Source organism: Electrophorus electricus, chromosome 1 (assembly GCF_041902795.1).
Source record: "Electrophorus electricus isolate QZ-2024a chromosome 1, ASM4190279v1, whole genome shotgun sequence".
NCBI classification, from domain to species: Eukaryota; Metazoa; Chordata; class Actinopteri; order Gymnotiformes; family Gymnotidae; genus Electrophorus; species Electrophorus electricus.
The window spans coordinates 10,896,221-10,912,961 of record NC_137497.1 but is presented as its reverse complement, the minus strand read 5'-3'; the positions used below and the strand labels follow the sequence as shown (position 1 = coordinate 10,912,961).

The window sequence follows — 16,741 nt, the reverse complement described above, 5'->3', positions numbered from 1 at the left end:
CTTTATTGTCTGTATGCATGTATATACTGTATATGATATACACCTGTCTTTATTGTCTGTCTGTACATATATACTGTATTTGACATACAGCTGTATTTACTGTCTGTGTATATAATGCATATGACATACAGCTGTCTTTAGTGTCTGTATGTGTGGATATACTGTGACACAGCTGTCTTTACTGTCTATATGTATGATGTATATTCTGTATATGACATACAGCTGTCTTTATTGTCTGTATGTATGTATATACTGTATATGACATACAGCTGTCTTCTATTGTCTTTATATGTTTATATACAGTATATGACATACAACTGTCTTTATTGTCAGGATGTGTGATGTATATACTGTATATGACATAGAGCTACCATTACTGTCTGTATTTATGTTTATATTGTATATTGCATAGCCATACACCATGATGGATCTCTCCCTGTCTCACACAACACATGTTGATAGAAAGTGTTTCATTCTTTTCAAGCAGCTAAACTGGTTTCTGGTGATGACAAGTGGTTGTGTCTCAGTTCCAAACAGAACTTAAACAGAAAAATCCCCAGTATGAATTAAAACCTACACTGTTAGTGTAGTGACCTGAAGTGCTAACTTTGCCCATCCAATGTTATCTAAACACTTGTACAGTGATGTTAACACCCGCAGTGTTGATACACCTCTTACAGTATTCATGGTGTTTACATATTTGTATTTGTGTCTGTCTCTGTGATCATGGTTGTTTCTCTCTTGTTTTCTGCATCTGCTTCCATGTCTTCCTGTGTCTTCTGTTCTCACCATGTCTGCTCTAGTGTCTTCCTTCTTTTCCCAACACGCACACACAGATGGACATATGGTATAAACACACACATGGAGGGAGATATGATATTCACAACAAGACTTGTTCTTCCACTCTTGGGATGTTATGGGACTGAAATGTGCTCATACTGGTTTGGCTCCTTCTAAAGTGAAAAAAAAGGTGCAACTAGATTATCGTTCAGATCATAACAGGAAAGAAACAGAGAGTGTGTGTACAGATGGACTGCAGTGAAGAAACAGAGCATTCCTAAAACCAGTCATACAGCCAGATTCCTAATACCAATTATATGGCCAAATTCCTAATGCCAATCATACGGCCAGATTCCTAAAGCCAACCATGTGGCCAGATTCAGAAAGCCTATCATATTTACATTTACAGTATTTATAGCATTTAGCAGATGCTCTTATCCAGAATGACTTGCAAAATTGCTTTGTCATTTACTCATAGAAAACATCCTACCCAGTACAGTAGGTTAGAGTCCAAGATACCAATGATCTAGAATACAGGGATCACTGCTGATGCCTACAAGTGCAAAATACATACGGTCTATCTTAAACAATGATAAGTGTAATACACAATAAGTGCTAGGGTTTGTTAAACAACATCAGTGTAATAAACAATACCCTACAATAAGTACTAATTTACTCAGGGTCAGTTGTCATTTAAATATTCCACAAATAGTTGGGTCTTCAGTCTGCGGTTGAAGACTGCAAGGGACTCTGCTGTCCGGACAGCAAGTGGGAGTTTATTCCACCATCTTGGAGCCAGGACAGAAAATAGTCTAGTTGCTTGTCTTCCATGAGACCTGAAGCACGGTATTTCAAGCCAAACCTTACTTGAGGTTCGAAGTACTTAAAGTACGAATCAAGGACCATTGACCTCCTGTATGAAGGGGCTGGTCCATTTTTGACTTTGTAGGCAAGCATCAAGGTTTTAAATCTGATGCGTACAGCTACTGGAAGTCAATGAAAGGAGCACAGCAGTAGAGTAATGTGAACTTCAGAAAATTGAAGACCAGTCATGCTGCTGCATTCTGGACAAGTTCAGAATGAACTTAAGGACAAATTCACATCCAAGAATACCTAGATCTGCAGGAAAGTCCACATACCTGGACTACTGGATTTGAACCTTTCCTATACAAAGTGTTGCAACAAGACCAAACTCAAATAAGGAAAATATTCTTTATTAATTCTAATGTATCCTACAAGATATTTGATTGTGTGGACTATGAATCCACAGTTTCCCTCAGTGAATCTAACAGGTTCCGCAACCTTAACAGTTCTGAGAGTCCCTCTTTAGAAATGTATGTGAACTTTCCATATGTCTTTGAAACGTTCTGAGCGCAAGCGGAGACAGAGTCACAGTATGGGGAATGCAGTTTATTAGAGAACACACGTAGTCCATAGATGTAATTCAAAGTACAAGCCGTATATCCAGAAAATCATGTATGTTTATACAGTATATGACATACAGCTGTCTTTACTATCTATAAATATATTCTGTATATGACATACAGCTGTCTTTATTGTCTGTATGCATGTATATACTGTATATGATATACACCTGTCTTTATTGTCTGTCTGTACATATATACTGTATTTGACATACAGCTGTATTTACTGTCTGTGTATATAATGCATATGACATACAGCTGTCTTTAGTGTCTGTATGTGTGGATATACTGTGACACAGCTGTCTTTACTGTCTATATGTATGATGTATATTCTGTATATGACATACAGCTGTCTTTATTGTCTGTATGTATGTATATACTGTATATGACATACAGCTGTCTTCTATTGTCTTTATATGTTTATATACAGTATATGACATACAACTGTCTTTATTGTCAGGATGTGTGATGTATATACTGTATATGACATAGAGCTACCATTACTGTCTGTATTTATGTTTATATTGTATATTGCATAGCCATACACCATGATGGATCTCTCCCTGTCTCACACAACACATGTTGATAGAAAGTGTTTCATTCTTTTCAAGCAGCTAAACTGGTTTCTGGTGATGACAAGTGGTTGTGTCTCAGTTCCAAACAGAACTTAAACAGAAAAATCCCCAGTATGAATTAAAACCTACACTGTTAGTGTAGTGACCTGAAGTGCTAACTTTGCCCATCCAATGTTATCTAAACACTTGTACAGTGATGTTAACACCCGCAGTGTTGATACACCTCTTACAGTATTCATGGTGTTTACATATTTGTATTTGTGTCTGTCTCTGTGATCATGGTTGTTTCTCTCTTGTTTTCTGCATCTGCTTCCATGTCTTCCTGTGTCTTCTGTTCTCACCATGTCTGCTCTAGTGTCTTCCTTCTTTTCCCAACACGCACACACAGATGGACATATGGTATAAACACACACATGGAGGGAGATATGATATTCACAACAAGACTTGTTCTTCCACTCTTGGGATGTTATGGGACTGAAATGTGCTCATACTGGTTTGGCTCCTTCTAAAAAGAAAAAAAAGGTGCAACTAGATTATCGTTCAGATCATAACAGGAAAGAAACAGAGAGTGTGTGTACAGATGGACTGCAGTGAAGAAACAGAACATGTTTACAGGTGGACTCCAGTGAAGAAATAGACAGTGTGTGTACAGGTGTGTTTATAGTAGTAATAAACAGTTATGATCAACAATTGGTCAGTTATGTTGCTACAGTAGTGAAAATTCAGTAGTGAAACAGTAGCTAAAGTGAGTGTGTTGACAATTAATTAATCTGGACATCCTGATGAAGACAGATCCAGACATTCTTCCTGAAGACTTATAGACTGAACAGTAAAGGTAACACTGCTCCCATGCTTCATAGATATTGCTGTAATCTTGTGTATTTCTCTCTGTAATTAATTATGGCTTTCAGTAAGATTCCTAATACCAATCATTAGCCACATTCCTAAAACCAGTCATACGGCCAGATTCCTAATACCAATAATACGGCCAGATTCCTAAAACCAACCATGTGGCCAGCTTCAGAAAGCCTATCATATTTACATTTACAGTAATTATAGTATTTAGCAGATGCTCTTATCCAGAATGACTTGCAAAATTGCTTTGTCATTTACTCATAGAAAACATCCTAGCCCGTACAGTAGGTTAGAGTCCAATATACCAATGATCTAGAATACAGGAATCACTGCTGATGCCTACAAGTACAAAATACATAAGGTCTATCTTAAACAATGATAAGTGTAATACACAATAAGTGCTAGGGTTTGTTAAACAACATCAGTGTAATAAACAATACCCTACAATAAGTACTAATTTACTCAGTCAATATAGGAGCAGGGTCAGTTGTCATTTAAATATTCCACAAATAGATGGGTCTTCAGTCTGCGGTTGAAGACTGCAAGGGACTCTGCTGTCCGGACAGCAAGTGGGAGTTTATTCCACCATCTTGGAGCTAGGACAGAAAATTGTCTAGTTGCTTGTCTTCCATGAGACCTGAAGCACAGTATTTCAAGCCAAACCTTACTTGAGGTTCGAAGTACTCAAGGTACGAATCGAGGACCATTGACCTCATGTATGAAGGGGCTGGTCCATTTTTGACTTTGTAGGCAAGCATCAAGGCTTTAAATCTGATGCGTGCAGCTACTGGAAGTCAATGAAAGGAGCACAGCAGTGGAGTAATGTGAACTTCAGAAAATTGAAGACCAGTCATGCTGCTGCATTCTGGACAAGTTCAGAATGAACTTAAGGACAAATTCACATCCAAGAATACCTAGATCTGCAGGAAAGTCCACATACCTGGACTACTGGATTTGAACCTTTCCTATACAAAGTGTTGCAACAAGACCAAACTCAAATAAGGAAAATATTCTTTATTAATTCTAATGTATCCTACAAGATATTTGATTGTGTGGACTATGAATCCAGTTTCCCTCAGTGAATGTAACAGGTTCCCCAACCTGAACAGTTCTGAGAGTCCCTCTTTAGAAATTCATGTGAACTTTCCATATGTCTTTGAAATGTTCTAAGCGCAAGCGGAGACAGTATGGGGAATGCAGTTTATTAGAGAACACACATAGTCCATAGATGTAATTCAAAGTACAAGTCGTATATCCAGAAAATCATGTATGTTTATACAATATGACATACAGCTGTCTTTACTGTCTGTAAATATATTCTGTATATTACATACAGCTGTCTTTATTGTCTGTATGCATGTATATACTGTATATGATATACACCTGTCTTTATTGTCTGTCTGTACATATATACTGTATTTGACATACAGCTGTATTTACTGTCTGTGTATATAATGCATATGACATACAGCTGTCTTTAGTGTCTGTATGTGTGGATATACTGTGACACAGCTGTATTTACTGTCTATATGTATGATGTATATTCTGTATATGACATACAGCTGTCTTTATTGTCTGTATGTATGTATATACTGTATATGACATACAGCTGTCTTCTATTGTCTTTATATGTTTATATACAGTATATGACATACAACTGTCTTTATTGTCAGGATGTGTGATGTATATACTGTATATGACATAGAGCTACCATTACTGTCTGTATTTATGTTTATTGCATAGCTGTCTTTACAGTCTGTATGTATATACTGTATATGACATACAGCTGTGTTTATTGTCTGTGTGTATATGTTGTATATGACACTCAGCTGTCTTTATTGTCCGTATGTATAATGTATGGCCTACAGGTACCATTACTGTCGGTTTGTGTGTGTATACATTATGACATAGAGCTGTCTTTATTGTCTGTTTGTGTGTATATACTGTATAAGTATTTCTGTCTGTATGTATGTACTGTATGTGACATACAGCTGTCATTATAGTTTTTATGTATGTTTATACTGTATATGACATACAGCTGTCTTTACTGTCTGTATGTATGATGTATATTCTGTATATGACATACAGCTGTCTATTGTCTGTTTGTATATTTATACTGTATATGACATAGCTGTCTTTACTGTCTGTATGTATGTACTGTATGTGACATACAGCTGTCATTATAGTCTTGTATGTATGTTTATACTGTATATGACACTCAGCTGTCTTTATTGTCCGTATGTATAATGTATGGCCTACAGCTGTTTATTGTCTGTATGTATGTTTATACTGTATATGACATACAGCTGTCTTCTATTGTCTGTATATGTTTATATACAGTATGTCTTTATTGTCTGGATGTGTGATGTATATTCTGTATATGATATACCGCTGTCTTTACTGTCTGCATGTATATAATGTATATGACATACAGCTGTCTTCTATTGTCTGTATATGTTTATATACAGTATGTCTTTATTGTCTGGATGTGTGATGTATATACTGTATATGATATACCACTGTCTTTATAGTCTGTATGTATATTTATATGTAATGTTGAGCGATAAGGAGGCGGACACATGCGCGGAGAGGAGCGAGATTTATTATGCGCAAATCCAAAATCAGAGTTGTTATCGTAGTCCAGGCTCAAAGAGCCAACACGGAGAGCACGGGGATATATAAGTAGACAAAATAAACACACGAAGGCAAACTGGGAAGCAGGCTATAACTAAGGCTAGGGAAAACTCATGGCTAAGAAACACGGAGTACAAACCAACAGTATACAGTATACAGTATAAACATACATAAAGACTATAATGACAGCTGTATGTCAAATACAGTACATACATACAGACAGTAGACAGCTGTATGTCTTATACAGTATATACACACAGACAGTAAATACAGCTGTATGTCATTTACAGTGTATACATACAGACAGTAAATACAGCTATGTCATATACAGTATAAATATACAAACATGACATAGCTGTATGTCATATACAGAATATACATCATACATACAGACAGTAAAGACAGCTGTATGTCATATACAGTATAAACATACATAAAAACTATAATGACAGTACAGCTGTCTACTGTCTGTATGTATGTACTGTATGTGACATACAGCTGTCATTATAGTCTTTATGTATGTTTATACTGTATATGACATACACCTGTCTTTATTGTCTGTGTGTTTATATGTGTATCTGACATACAGCTGTCTTTACTGTCTGTATGTACATACTGCATTACATTCCGCTGTCTTTACTGTCTGTATGTATATACTTGTATTTGATGTACAGCTGTCTTTATTGTCTGTATGTGTGTATATACTGTATATGATATATAGCTGTCTTTACTGTCTGTATGTGTGTATATACTGTATATGATATATAGCTGTCTTTACTGTCTGTATGTGTGTATATACTGTATATGATATATAGCTGTCTTTACTGTCTGTATATGTGTATATACTGTATATGAGATATAGCTGTCTTTACTGTCTGTATGTGTGTGTATATACTGGATATAACATACAGTCTTTTGATCCCCCTCAAGACACTAACACTTTCTGAAATCTTCATATAGATTTTCTCTGTTGTTTTCTACAGGTCTGCAAAGATGCACCATAACAGATAAACTAAGACATTTACCAAGACTCTGCTGGTTGTGTGGTCTCCTGTAACTCAGGTAAGGCTCTGACCTTAAGTAAAGAAATTAGGGTGCTAGTAACACCTACATCTTGCATTTGATTCACAGGGTGCACACGTACTGTCACACTGATACACATGTAAGCCACTCTGGAGAAGAGTGTCTGTAAATGTGTGTGAACAAATGAATCCTTATTAAATCCTCGATAAATCAGTTTTCTTACTGGGTAACTCCATCACAATTGTCAGATTTTCATAACTATTGTACCAAGGGTCGATTTCACACAGACACCTATAACAGAGCCACAAACATTTTCATTACATGTTTACATACTTCCTCACATATTTGTTTCTGGGTTAAATTTCCTGTGTTCAAGATCAACATTTTTTACTTGTAACTACTACTTCTTTTTGATAAACACATGCAACCTCTGAAATAATGTGGATGAACCTGTTTATTGCTGCTGTGTTTCAGTTGAATGTTGCTTAAGATTGGTCATGGACAACCAAGAGAAAACACCAGTCAGGGGAACAATTCCAATGTTTGAAAGTAATAGGGGGGCACTGTTTCACATTTTCATTAAACTGTCTCATTGAATTTGTGGTGAATTTGAGTAAGAATACATAATTTTTATATATTGTTTTTGTTGAGTCAGTTTGAGTGTCACTGGGCTGTCAGACCCACAGGCTGTTCGTTGTGTTGTGTATTGTGAATCTGGCCCATGGGCTATGTGTTGTGTATTGGGTGGGCTGTGTGCTGTGTGTCTGCACCAGAACAGTGCAAATGCACTGTAAGGCACATCCATTAGTATTGTGCAGGTCATACCTCAGTCTACAGTACTACACATACAGTCTGATTACACATACACATACACATACAGTCTGGTCCTCCATGTTGATTGGGCGTATGGCAGTGTAGTGTCTGTATCCCTGTCACATCTGGTCCTCCATGTTGACTGGGTATAGGGGTGGACGGTGTCTATATCCTGTCACATCTGGTCCTCCATGTTGATTGGGTATAGGGGTGGACGGTGTCTGTATCCCTGTCACATCTGGTCCTCCATGTTGACTGGGTATAGGGGTGGACGGTGTCTGTATCCCTGTCACATCTGGTCCTCCATGTTGATTGGGTATAGGGGTGGATGGTGTCTGTATCCCTGTCACATCTGGTCCTCCATGTTGATTGGGTATAGGGGTGGACAGTGTCTGTATCCCTGTCACATCTGGTCCTCCATGTCGGTTGGTTCTCCTTCCAGCAGCAGTCTGTGGGTCGCCTCCCATCTCACCCTCACAGGTCTGTTCTCTGATCACTCCCATCTCAACCTCACAGGCCTGTTCTCTGATCACTCCCATCTCACCCTCACAGGTCTGTTCTCTGATCACTCCCATCTCAACCTCACAGGCCTGTTCTCTGATCACTCCCATCTCACCCTCACAGGTCTGTTCTCTGATCATTCCCATCTCACCCTCACAGGCCTGTTCTCTGATCACTCCCATCTCACCCTCACAGGTCTGTTCTCTGATCACTCCCATCTCAACCTCACAGGCCTGTTCTCTGATCAATCCCGTCTCACCCTCACAGGTCTGTTCTCTGATCACTCCCATCTCACCCTCACAGGCCTGTTATCTGATCACTCCCATCTCACCCTCACAGGCCTGTTATCTGATCACTCCCATCTCACCCTCACAGGCCTGTTCTTTGATCACTCCCATCTCACCCTCACAGGCCTGTTCTGTGATCACTCCCATCTCACCCTCACAGGCCTGTTATCTGATCACTCCCATCTCACCCTCACAGGCCTGTTCTCTGATCATTCCCATCTCACCCTCACAGGTCTGTTCTCTGATCACTCCCATCTCAACCTCACAGGCCTGTTCTCTGATCACTCCCATCTCACCCTCACAGGTCTGTTCTCTGATCACTCCCATCTCAACCTCACAGGCCTGTTCTCTGATCACTCCCATCTCACCCTCACAGGTCTGTTCTCTGATCATTCCCATCTCACCCTCACAGGCCTGTTCTCTGATCACTCCCGTCTCACCCTCACAGGTCTGTTCTCTGATCACTCCCATCTCAACCTCACAGGCCTGTTCTCTGATCAATCCCGTCTCACCCTCACAGGTCTGTTCTCTGATCACTCCTGTCTCACCCTCACAGGCCTGTTCTCTGATCACTCCCATCTCACCCTCACAGGCCTGTTATCTGATCACTCCCATCTCACCCTCACAGGTCTGTTCTGTGATCACTCCCATCTCACCCTCACAGGCCTGTTCTCTGATCACTCCCATCTCACCCTCACAGGCCTGTTATCTGATCACTCCCATCTCACCCTCACAGGCCTGTTATCTGATCACTCCCATCTCACCCTCATAGGCCTGTTATCTGATCACTCCCATCTCACCCTCACAGGCCTGTTATCTGATCACTCCCATCTCACCCTCACAGGCCTGTTCTGTGATCACCCCCATCTCACCCTCACAGGCCTGTTATCTGATCACTCCCATCTCACCCTCACAGGCCTGTTCTCTGATCATTCCCATCTCACCCTCACAGGTCTGTTCTCTGATCACTCCCATCTCACCCTCACAGGTCTGTTCTGTGATCACTCCCGTCTCACCCTCACAGGCCTGTTATCTGGTCACTCCCATCTCACCCTCACAGGCCTGTTCTCTGATAACTAAATATATACTTTGATTTTGTGTATCACACAACTTTGAAAATCATCTCATTGTATCACTCGGAATTTCACATCTTATTCAGTAACATTCCAATGCTTTTTCTTAATTGTGAAAGCCTATTAACTCCTTCCCCACCAGTAAGGCTGTTTCATAATCAATGTTTTTCTGTCTGTAAATGTGTTTCTATACTGCCATCTTGTGGTCACTGATGGACATTTCAATGTCCATGGTGCCATTTGTGTAAAAATAAATAATCTATTATAGTCATATGACATTAGTGATGGGCAGATCATCAATAACTGCCCCACTAATTTAAATGTGAATTTAAATATGTGTATTCAGAGTAAAACAAGCAGACTGTATGACCTCAGACTATCAGTGTTTTCATAACAGACCCACACAGTGGTAGTGAGAGATGACAAACAGGTAAAACCCAGTGAACACACATCAACACTTTACTCACTCCTCTCCACATCCCTCACACAGCACACTTCACCCAACACACATTCACTCCTCTCTGTCACTCACACAGCACACTTCACCCAACACACATTCACTCCTCTCTGTCACTCACACAGCACACTTCACCCAACACACATTCACTCCTCTCCACATCCCTCACACAGCACACTTCACCCAACACACTCACATTCACTCCTCTCTACATCACTCACACAGCACACTTCACCCAACACACTCACATTCACTCCTCTCTCCATCAATCACACAACACTTCTCCCAACACAATCACATTCACTCCTCTCTGTCACTCACACAGCACACTTCACCCAACACACTCACATTCACTCCTCTCTGTCACTCACACAGCACACTTCACCCAACACACTCTCATTCACTCCTCTCTGTCACTCACACAGCACTCTTCACCCAACACACTCACATTCACTTCTCTCTACATCCCTGCACTGTGAATATAAAACGTTTGTGAACCTTCAGTAAACCGGACTGTTGCCCTTCTTCACATTGCAGGATGGACAAAGAACAGCTTCTCTTCACTTTAAATGACCTGGAGACAGAAGACCTGAACATATTCCAGTGGCATCTGAAAAATGGAGTGGAAGGTTTCCTGTGTATCCCAAAGTCTCAGCTGGAGAAATCTAACAGACCTGACACTGTGGACAAGATGGTGCAGAAATATGGCCCAAATGGAGCTGTGGAGATCACACTGATCATCCTGAAGAAGATGAACCACAACCAACTGGCTGAGACCCTGAGAATCAAACACAGTGAAAATAAAGCAGGTGAAATCATGTTCAATTTTTAAACTCACTATTTCAGGATTTTATATGCTCATAGCATTTGGTTTTGTTTTGTTAGTGAACTCAATAGATAAAGAATGAAGAGGAAAACAATGCTTAGTTAATTTACAAAGTAGAATAAGACAAAATTCAAAATAATTTGGTATATTAATAAACAAACATTGCAAACAATATGTTTTGAATAACAAATGTTCATTAGCAACAATGAGAAAAGTGTCAGTCTCAGTTTAAACATGAGCAAATCACAAATGTAGTCCAATAATGATAAACAATGTGTTTGGCACCGACTGTATAACTTACAAAATGCATAATAACAAATGTGCAGTGTCTTTTCAAACACAGCAGTCACAACCAAAAAATGCACATAGGACTCACAGTTAATAAAGTAGGTTTTGTGTTTTATATGTTCTGCTCTTTACTCTGATGTCTTCTCTCACAGGTGGAGACAAATTTGAATTGTCGACTGCTAAAACTCCAGCAGGTAAATTCAACCCAGTCACACCTTTAGGCATGAGATTATATTACAACTTTAAACAACATGAATATCACATATACTACTGTCATCATTCACATACATACATCACATACACTACTGTCATCATTCACATACATACATCACATACACTACTGCCATCATTCACATACACACATCACATACACTACTGTCATCATTCACATACACACATCACATACACTACTGTCGTCATTCACATACACACATCACATACACTACTGTCGTCATTCACATACTCACATCACATACACTACTGTCATCATTCACATACACACATCACATACACTACTGTCATCATTCACATACACACATCACATACACTACTGTCATCATTCACATACATACGTCACATACACTACTGTCATCATTCACATACACACATCACATACACTACTGTCATCATTCACATACACACATCACATACACTACTGTCGTCATTCACATACACACATCACATACACTACTGTCGTCATTCACATACACACATCACATACACTACTGTCATTATTCACATACTCACATCACATACACTACTGTCATCATTCACATACTCACATCACATACACTACTGCCATCATTCACATACTCACATCACATACACTAATGTCATCATTCACATACTCACATCACATACACTACTGTCATCATTCACATACTCACATCACATACACTAATGTCATCATTCACATACTCACATCACATACACTAATGTCATCATTCACATACTCACATCACATACACTAATGTCATCATTCACATACTCACATCACATACACTAATGTCATCATTCACATACTCACATCACATACACTAATGTCATCATTCACATACATACATCACATACACTACTGTCGTCATTCATATACACACATCACATACACTACTGTCATCATTCACATACATACATCACATACACTACTGTCATCATTCACATACACACATCACATACACTACTGTCATCATTCACATACACACATCACATACACTACTGTCGTCATTCACATACACACATCACATACACTACTGTCGTCATTCACATACACACATCACATACACTACTGTCATCATTCACATACATACATCACATACACTACTGTAATCATTCACATACTCACATCACATACACTACTGTCATCATTCACATACTCACATCACATACACTACTGTCATCATTCACATACATACATCACATACACTACTGTCATCATTCACATACTCACATCACATACACTACTGTCATCATTCACATACATACATCACATACACTACTGTCATCATTCACATACACACATCACATACACTACTGTCGTCATTCACATACACACATCACATACACTACTGTCGTCATTCACATACTCACATCACATACACTACTGTCATCATTCACATACTCACATCACATACACTACTGTCATCATTCACATACACACATCACATACACTACTGTCGTCATTCACATACATACGTCACATACACTACTGTCGTCATTCACATACTCACATCACATACACTACTGTCATCATTCACATACTCACATCACATACACTACTGTCGTCATTCACATACTCACATCACATACACTACTGTCGTCATTCACATACATACGTCACATACACTACTGTCGTCATTCACATACATACATCACATACACTACTGTCATCATTCACATACACACATCACATACACTACTATCATCATTCACATACTCACATCACATACACTACTGTCGTCATTCATATACATCACATACACTACTATCATCATTCACAAACACACACCACATACACTACTGTCGTCATTCACATACATATGTCACATACACTACTGTCATCATTCACATACTCACATCACATACACTACTGTCATCATTCATATAGATCACATACACTACTATCATCATTCACATACACACACCACATACACTACTGTCATCATTCACATACACATGTCACATACATTACATACACTTCTGTCAGCCTGCAGTTATTAAACAGTCCCTCAGATACTGCACAACATTATAGTTCAGGTAATAATTAAATCTCAAAATTATTGCACAGCTTCAATGTTGTTACACCTGTTAATATAATCACATAGTCTAAAAGAATTGGAGTTTCCTAGATCTAGCTACTTAAATCTTTATTGAAGGCGGCACAAACTATTTTTTTTAATAATTCTATTACATACCAGAACTGTGAAGGTTAAAGCACAATAGTAGTGAGAAATCTCTCCCCAGCCTAAACGCATCATGTTCATTTATGCTCTTTTCATAACAAATCTCATTCAGGGGAGACAAACCAAATAATGGGGGGAGTCCTTCTCTAGTTGACATCCAGCACAGCAGAAACAATACAAACAATGAAGAACAAAATACCTCTTTATTAACACACTGAGCACTGGTAGACACGTCACCTCTCCCTTAGTGTTTCAGCACCTCTTCATTAACACACTGAGCACTGGTAGACACGCCACCTCTACCTTAGTGTTTCAGCACCTCTTCATTAACACACTGAGCACTGGTAGACACGCCACCTCTACCTTAGTGTTTCAGCACCTCTTCATTAACACACTGAGCACTGGTAGACCCGTCACCTCTCCCTGAGTGTTTAAGCACCTCTTCATTAACACACTGAGCACTGGTAGACACGTCACCTCTCCCTGAGTGTTTCAGCACCTCTTCATTAACACACTGAGCACTGGTAGACACGTCACCTCTACCTTAGTGTTTCAGTACCTCTTCATTAACACACTGAGCACTGGTAGACACATCACCTCTCCCTTAGTGTTTCAGCACCTCTTCATTAACACACTGAGCACTGGTAGGCATGTCACCTCTCCCTTAGTGTTTCAGCACCTCTTCATTAACACACTAAACACTGCTAGACACGTCACCTCTCCCTGAGTGTTTTAGCACCTCTTCATTAACACACTGAGCACTGGTAGACACATCACCTCTCCCTGAGTGTTTCAGCACCTCTTCATTAACACACTGAGCACTGGTAGACACATCACCTCTCCCTGAGTGTTTCAGCACCTCTTCATTAACACACTGAGCACTGGTAGACACGTCACCTCTCCCTTAGTGTTTCAGTACCTCTTAATTAACACACTGAGCACTGGTAGACACGCCACCTCTACCTTAGTGTTTCAGTACCTCTTAATTAACACACTGAGCACTGGTAGACACGTCACCTCTCCCTTAGTGTTTCAGTACCTCTTCATTAACACACTAAACACTGCTAGACACGTCACCTCTCCCTGAGTGTTTTAGCACCTCTTCATTAACACACTGAGCACTGGTAGACACATCACCTCTCCCTGAGTGTTTCAGCACCTCTTCATTAACACACTGAGCACTGGTAGACACATCACCTCTCCCTGAGTGTTTCAGCACCTCTTCATTAACACACTGAGCACTGGTAGACACGTCACCTCTCCCTTAGTGTTTCAGTACCTCTTAATTAACACACTGAGCACTGGTAGACACGCCACCTCTACCTTAGTGTTTCAGTACCTCTTAATTAACACACTGAGCACTGGTAGACACGTCACCTCTCCCTTAGTGTTTCAGTACCTCTTCATTAACACACTGAGCACTGGTAGACCCAACACCTCTCCCTTAGTGTTTCAGCACCTCTTCATTAACACACTGAGCACTGGTAGACACGTCACCTCTCCCTGAGTGTTTCAGCACCTCTTCATTAACACACTGAGCACTGGTAGACACGTCACCTCTCCCTTAGTGTTTCAGTACCTCTTAATTAACACACTGAGCACTGGTAGACACGTCACCTCTACCTTAGTGTTTCAGTACCTCTTAATTAACACACTGAGCACTGGTAGACACGTCACCTCTCCCTTAGTGTTTCAGTACCTCTTCATTAACACACTGAGCACTGGTAGACACGCCACCTCTACCTTAGTGTTTCAGTACCTCTTAATTAACACACTGAGCACTGGTAGACACATCACCTCTCCCTTAGTGTTTCAGTACCTCTTCATTAACACACTGAACACTGGTAGACATATATAACCTGTTACAGCCCAGCATACATAAGACAGTTAGTGCACAAGTAAAGCCCTGCACACACTCCGTGGTTATAAACTAATGGAGGTAGCACTGACCAAAGAGAGAAGGCAAAGCAAAGCTGCAGAAAGTAAGAACTACGATCCAGCTTGATTCAGTTAAGGACTCACTGAGCCATTACAGAATGTTCCATCTCATAACAATAATCAAATCTTTGACTCTCATTTGGAGTCTTTTTGATGTCTCCTTATTTGTTACTACTACTGATAGTTATTCTACTCTACAGTGATAAACAAACTTCAGAGAGAACATGATATAAAGTTAACATTTTGAAACTACACTAAACAGGCACTTTCCTTATTCACACTTTATATGAATCACAACTTTTTCTTCCCACTTTTTAACAGGTGGAAGAAAAAGTGATCTCAGTAGTAGGAGAATGAAAATAAAATATAAGGAAAAATTTGAGAAGTTGTATGAGGAGGCTCCACTAGAATGTGATCGTGTGCCTATAAAAGACACTTACACTGAAGTTTACATGATCAAAGGATGCACAGGAGGAGTGAACACAAAGCATGAAGTGAGACAGGTGGAGGACTTTTACCCCAAAACAGAAGAAACACCAATCACACTCAGTGACCTGTTCAAAGTTCAGTCTACTGAAAAGAAGCAAGGTACTAAAGTCCTGACATTGGGAATAGCTGGAGTGGGAAAAACAGTCTCTGTGTACAAGTTCATTCTTGACTGGGCTGAAGAGAAGTGCAACCAGGACATAGATTTCATCATGTACCTCCCATTTCGAGAGCTGAACTTGATCAAGGATGAAATGTACAGCCTCTCAGAACTACTTCTTTACTTCCATAAAGAGCTCTGTTCTGGAGAAGAAAAGGAGATATTAAATGAAAAACATAGGCTGCTTTTCATACTGGATGGATTGGATGAAAGTAGAATTCT

The 16,741-nt window shown here is 39.6% G+C and overlaps 1 protein-coding gene across 1 annotated transcript in view; it reads left to right on the top strand.

Annotated features, from left to right (window-relative positions):
• Nucleotides 1–3,381: 3,381 nt before the first annotated feature.
• The window catches only part of LOC118241366 (NACHT, LRR and PYD domains-containing protein 3-like), a 53,030-nt gene continuing 39,670 nt past the window's right edge, over nucleotides 3,382–16,741 (top strand). Inside the window, exons 1-5 of the mRNA XM_081711504.1 lie at nucleotides 3,382–3,614; nucleotides 7,252–7,330; nucleotides 10,960–11,231; nucleotides 11,689–11,730; nucleotides 16,195–16,741. The exon at nucleotides 16,195–16,741 is cut by the window's right edge and continues 1,245 nt beyond it. Coding sequence (XP_081567630.1) covers nucleotides 10,961–11,231; nucleotides 11,689–11,730; nucleotides 16,195–16,741 — 860 coding nt within the window. The 5' untranslated portion in view covers nucleotides 3,382–3,614; nucleotides 7,252–7,330; nucleotide 10,960. The remainder of the gene's footprint in view (nucleotides 3,615–7,251; nucleotides 7,331–10,959; nucleotides 11,232–11,688; nucleotides 11,731–16,194) is intronic.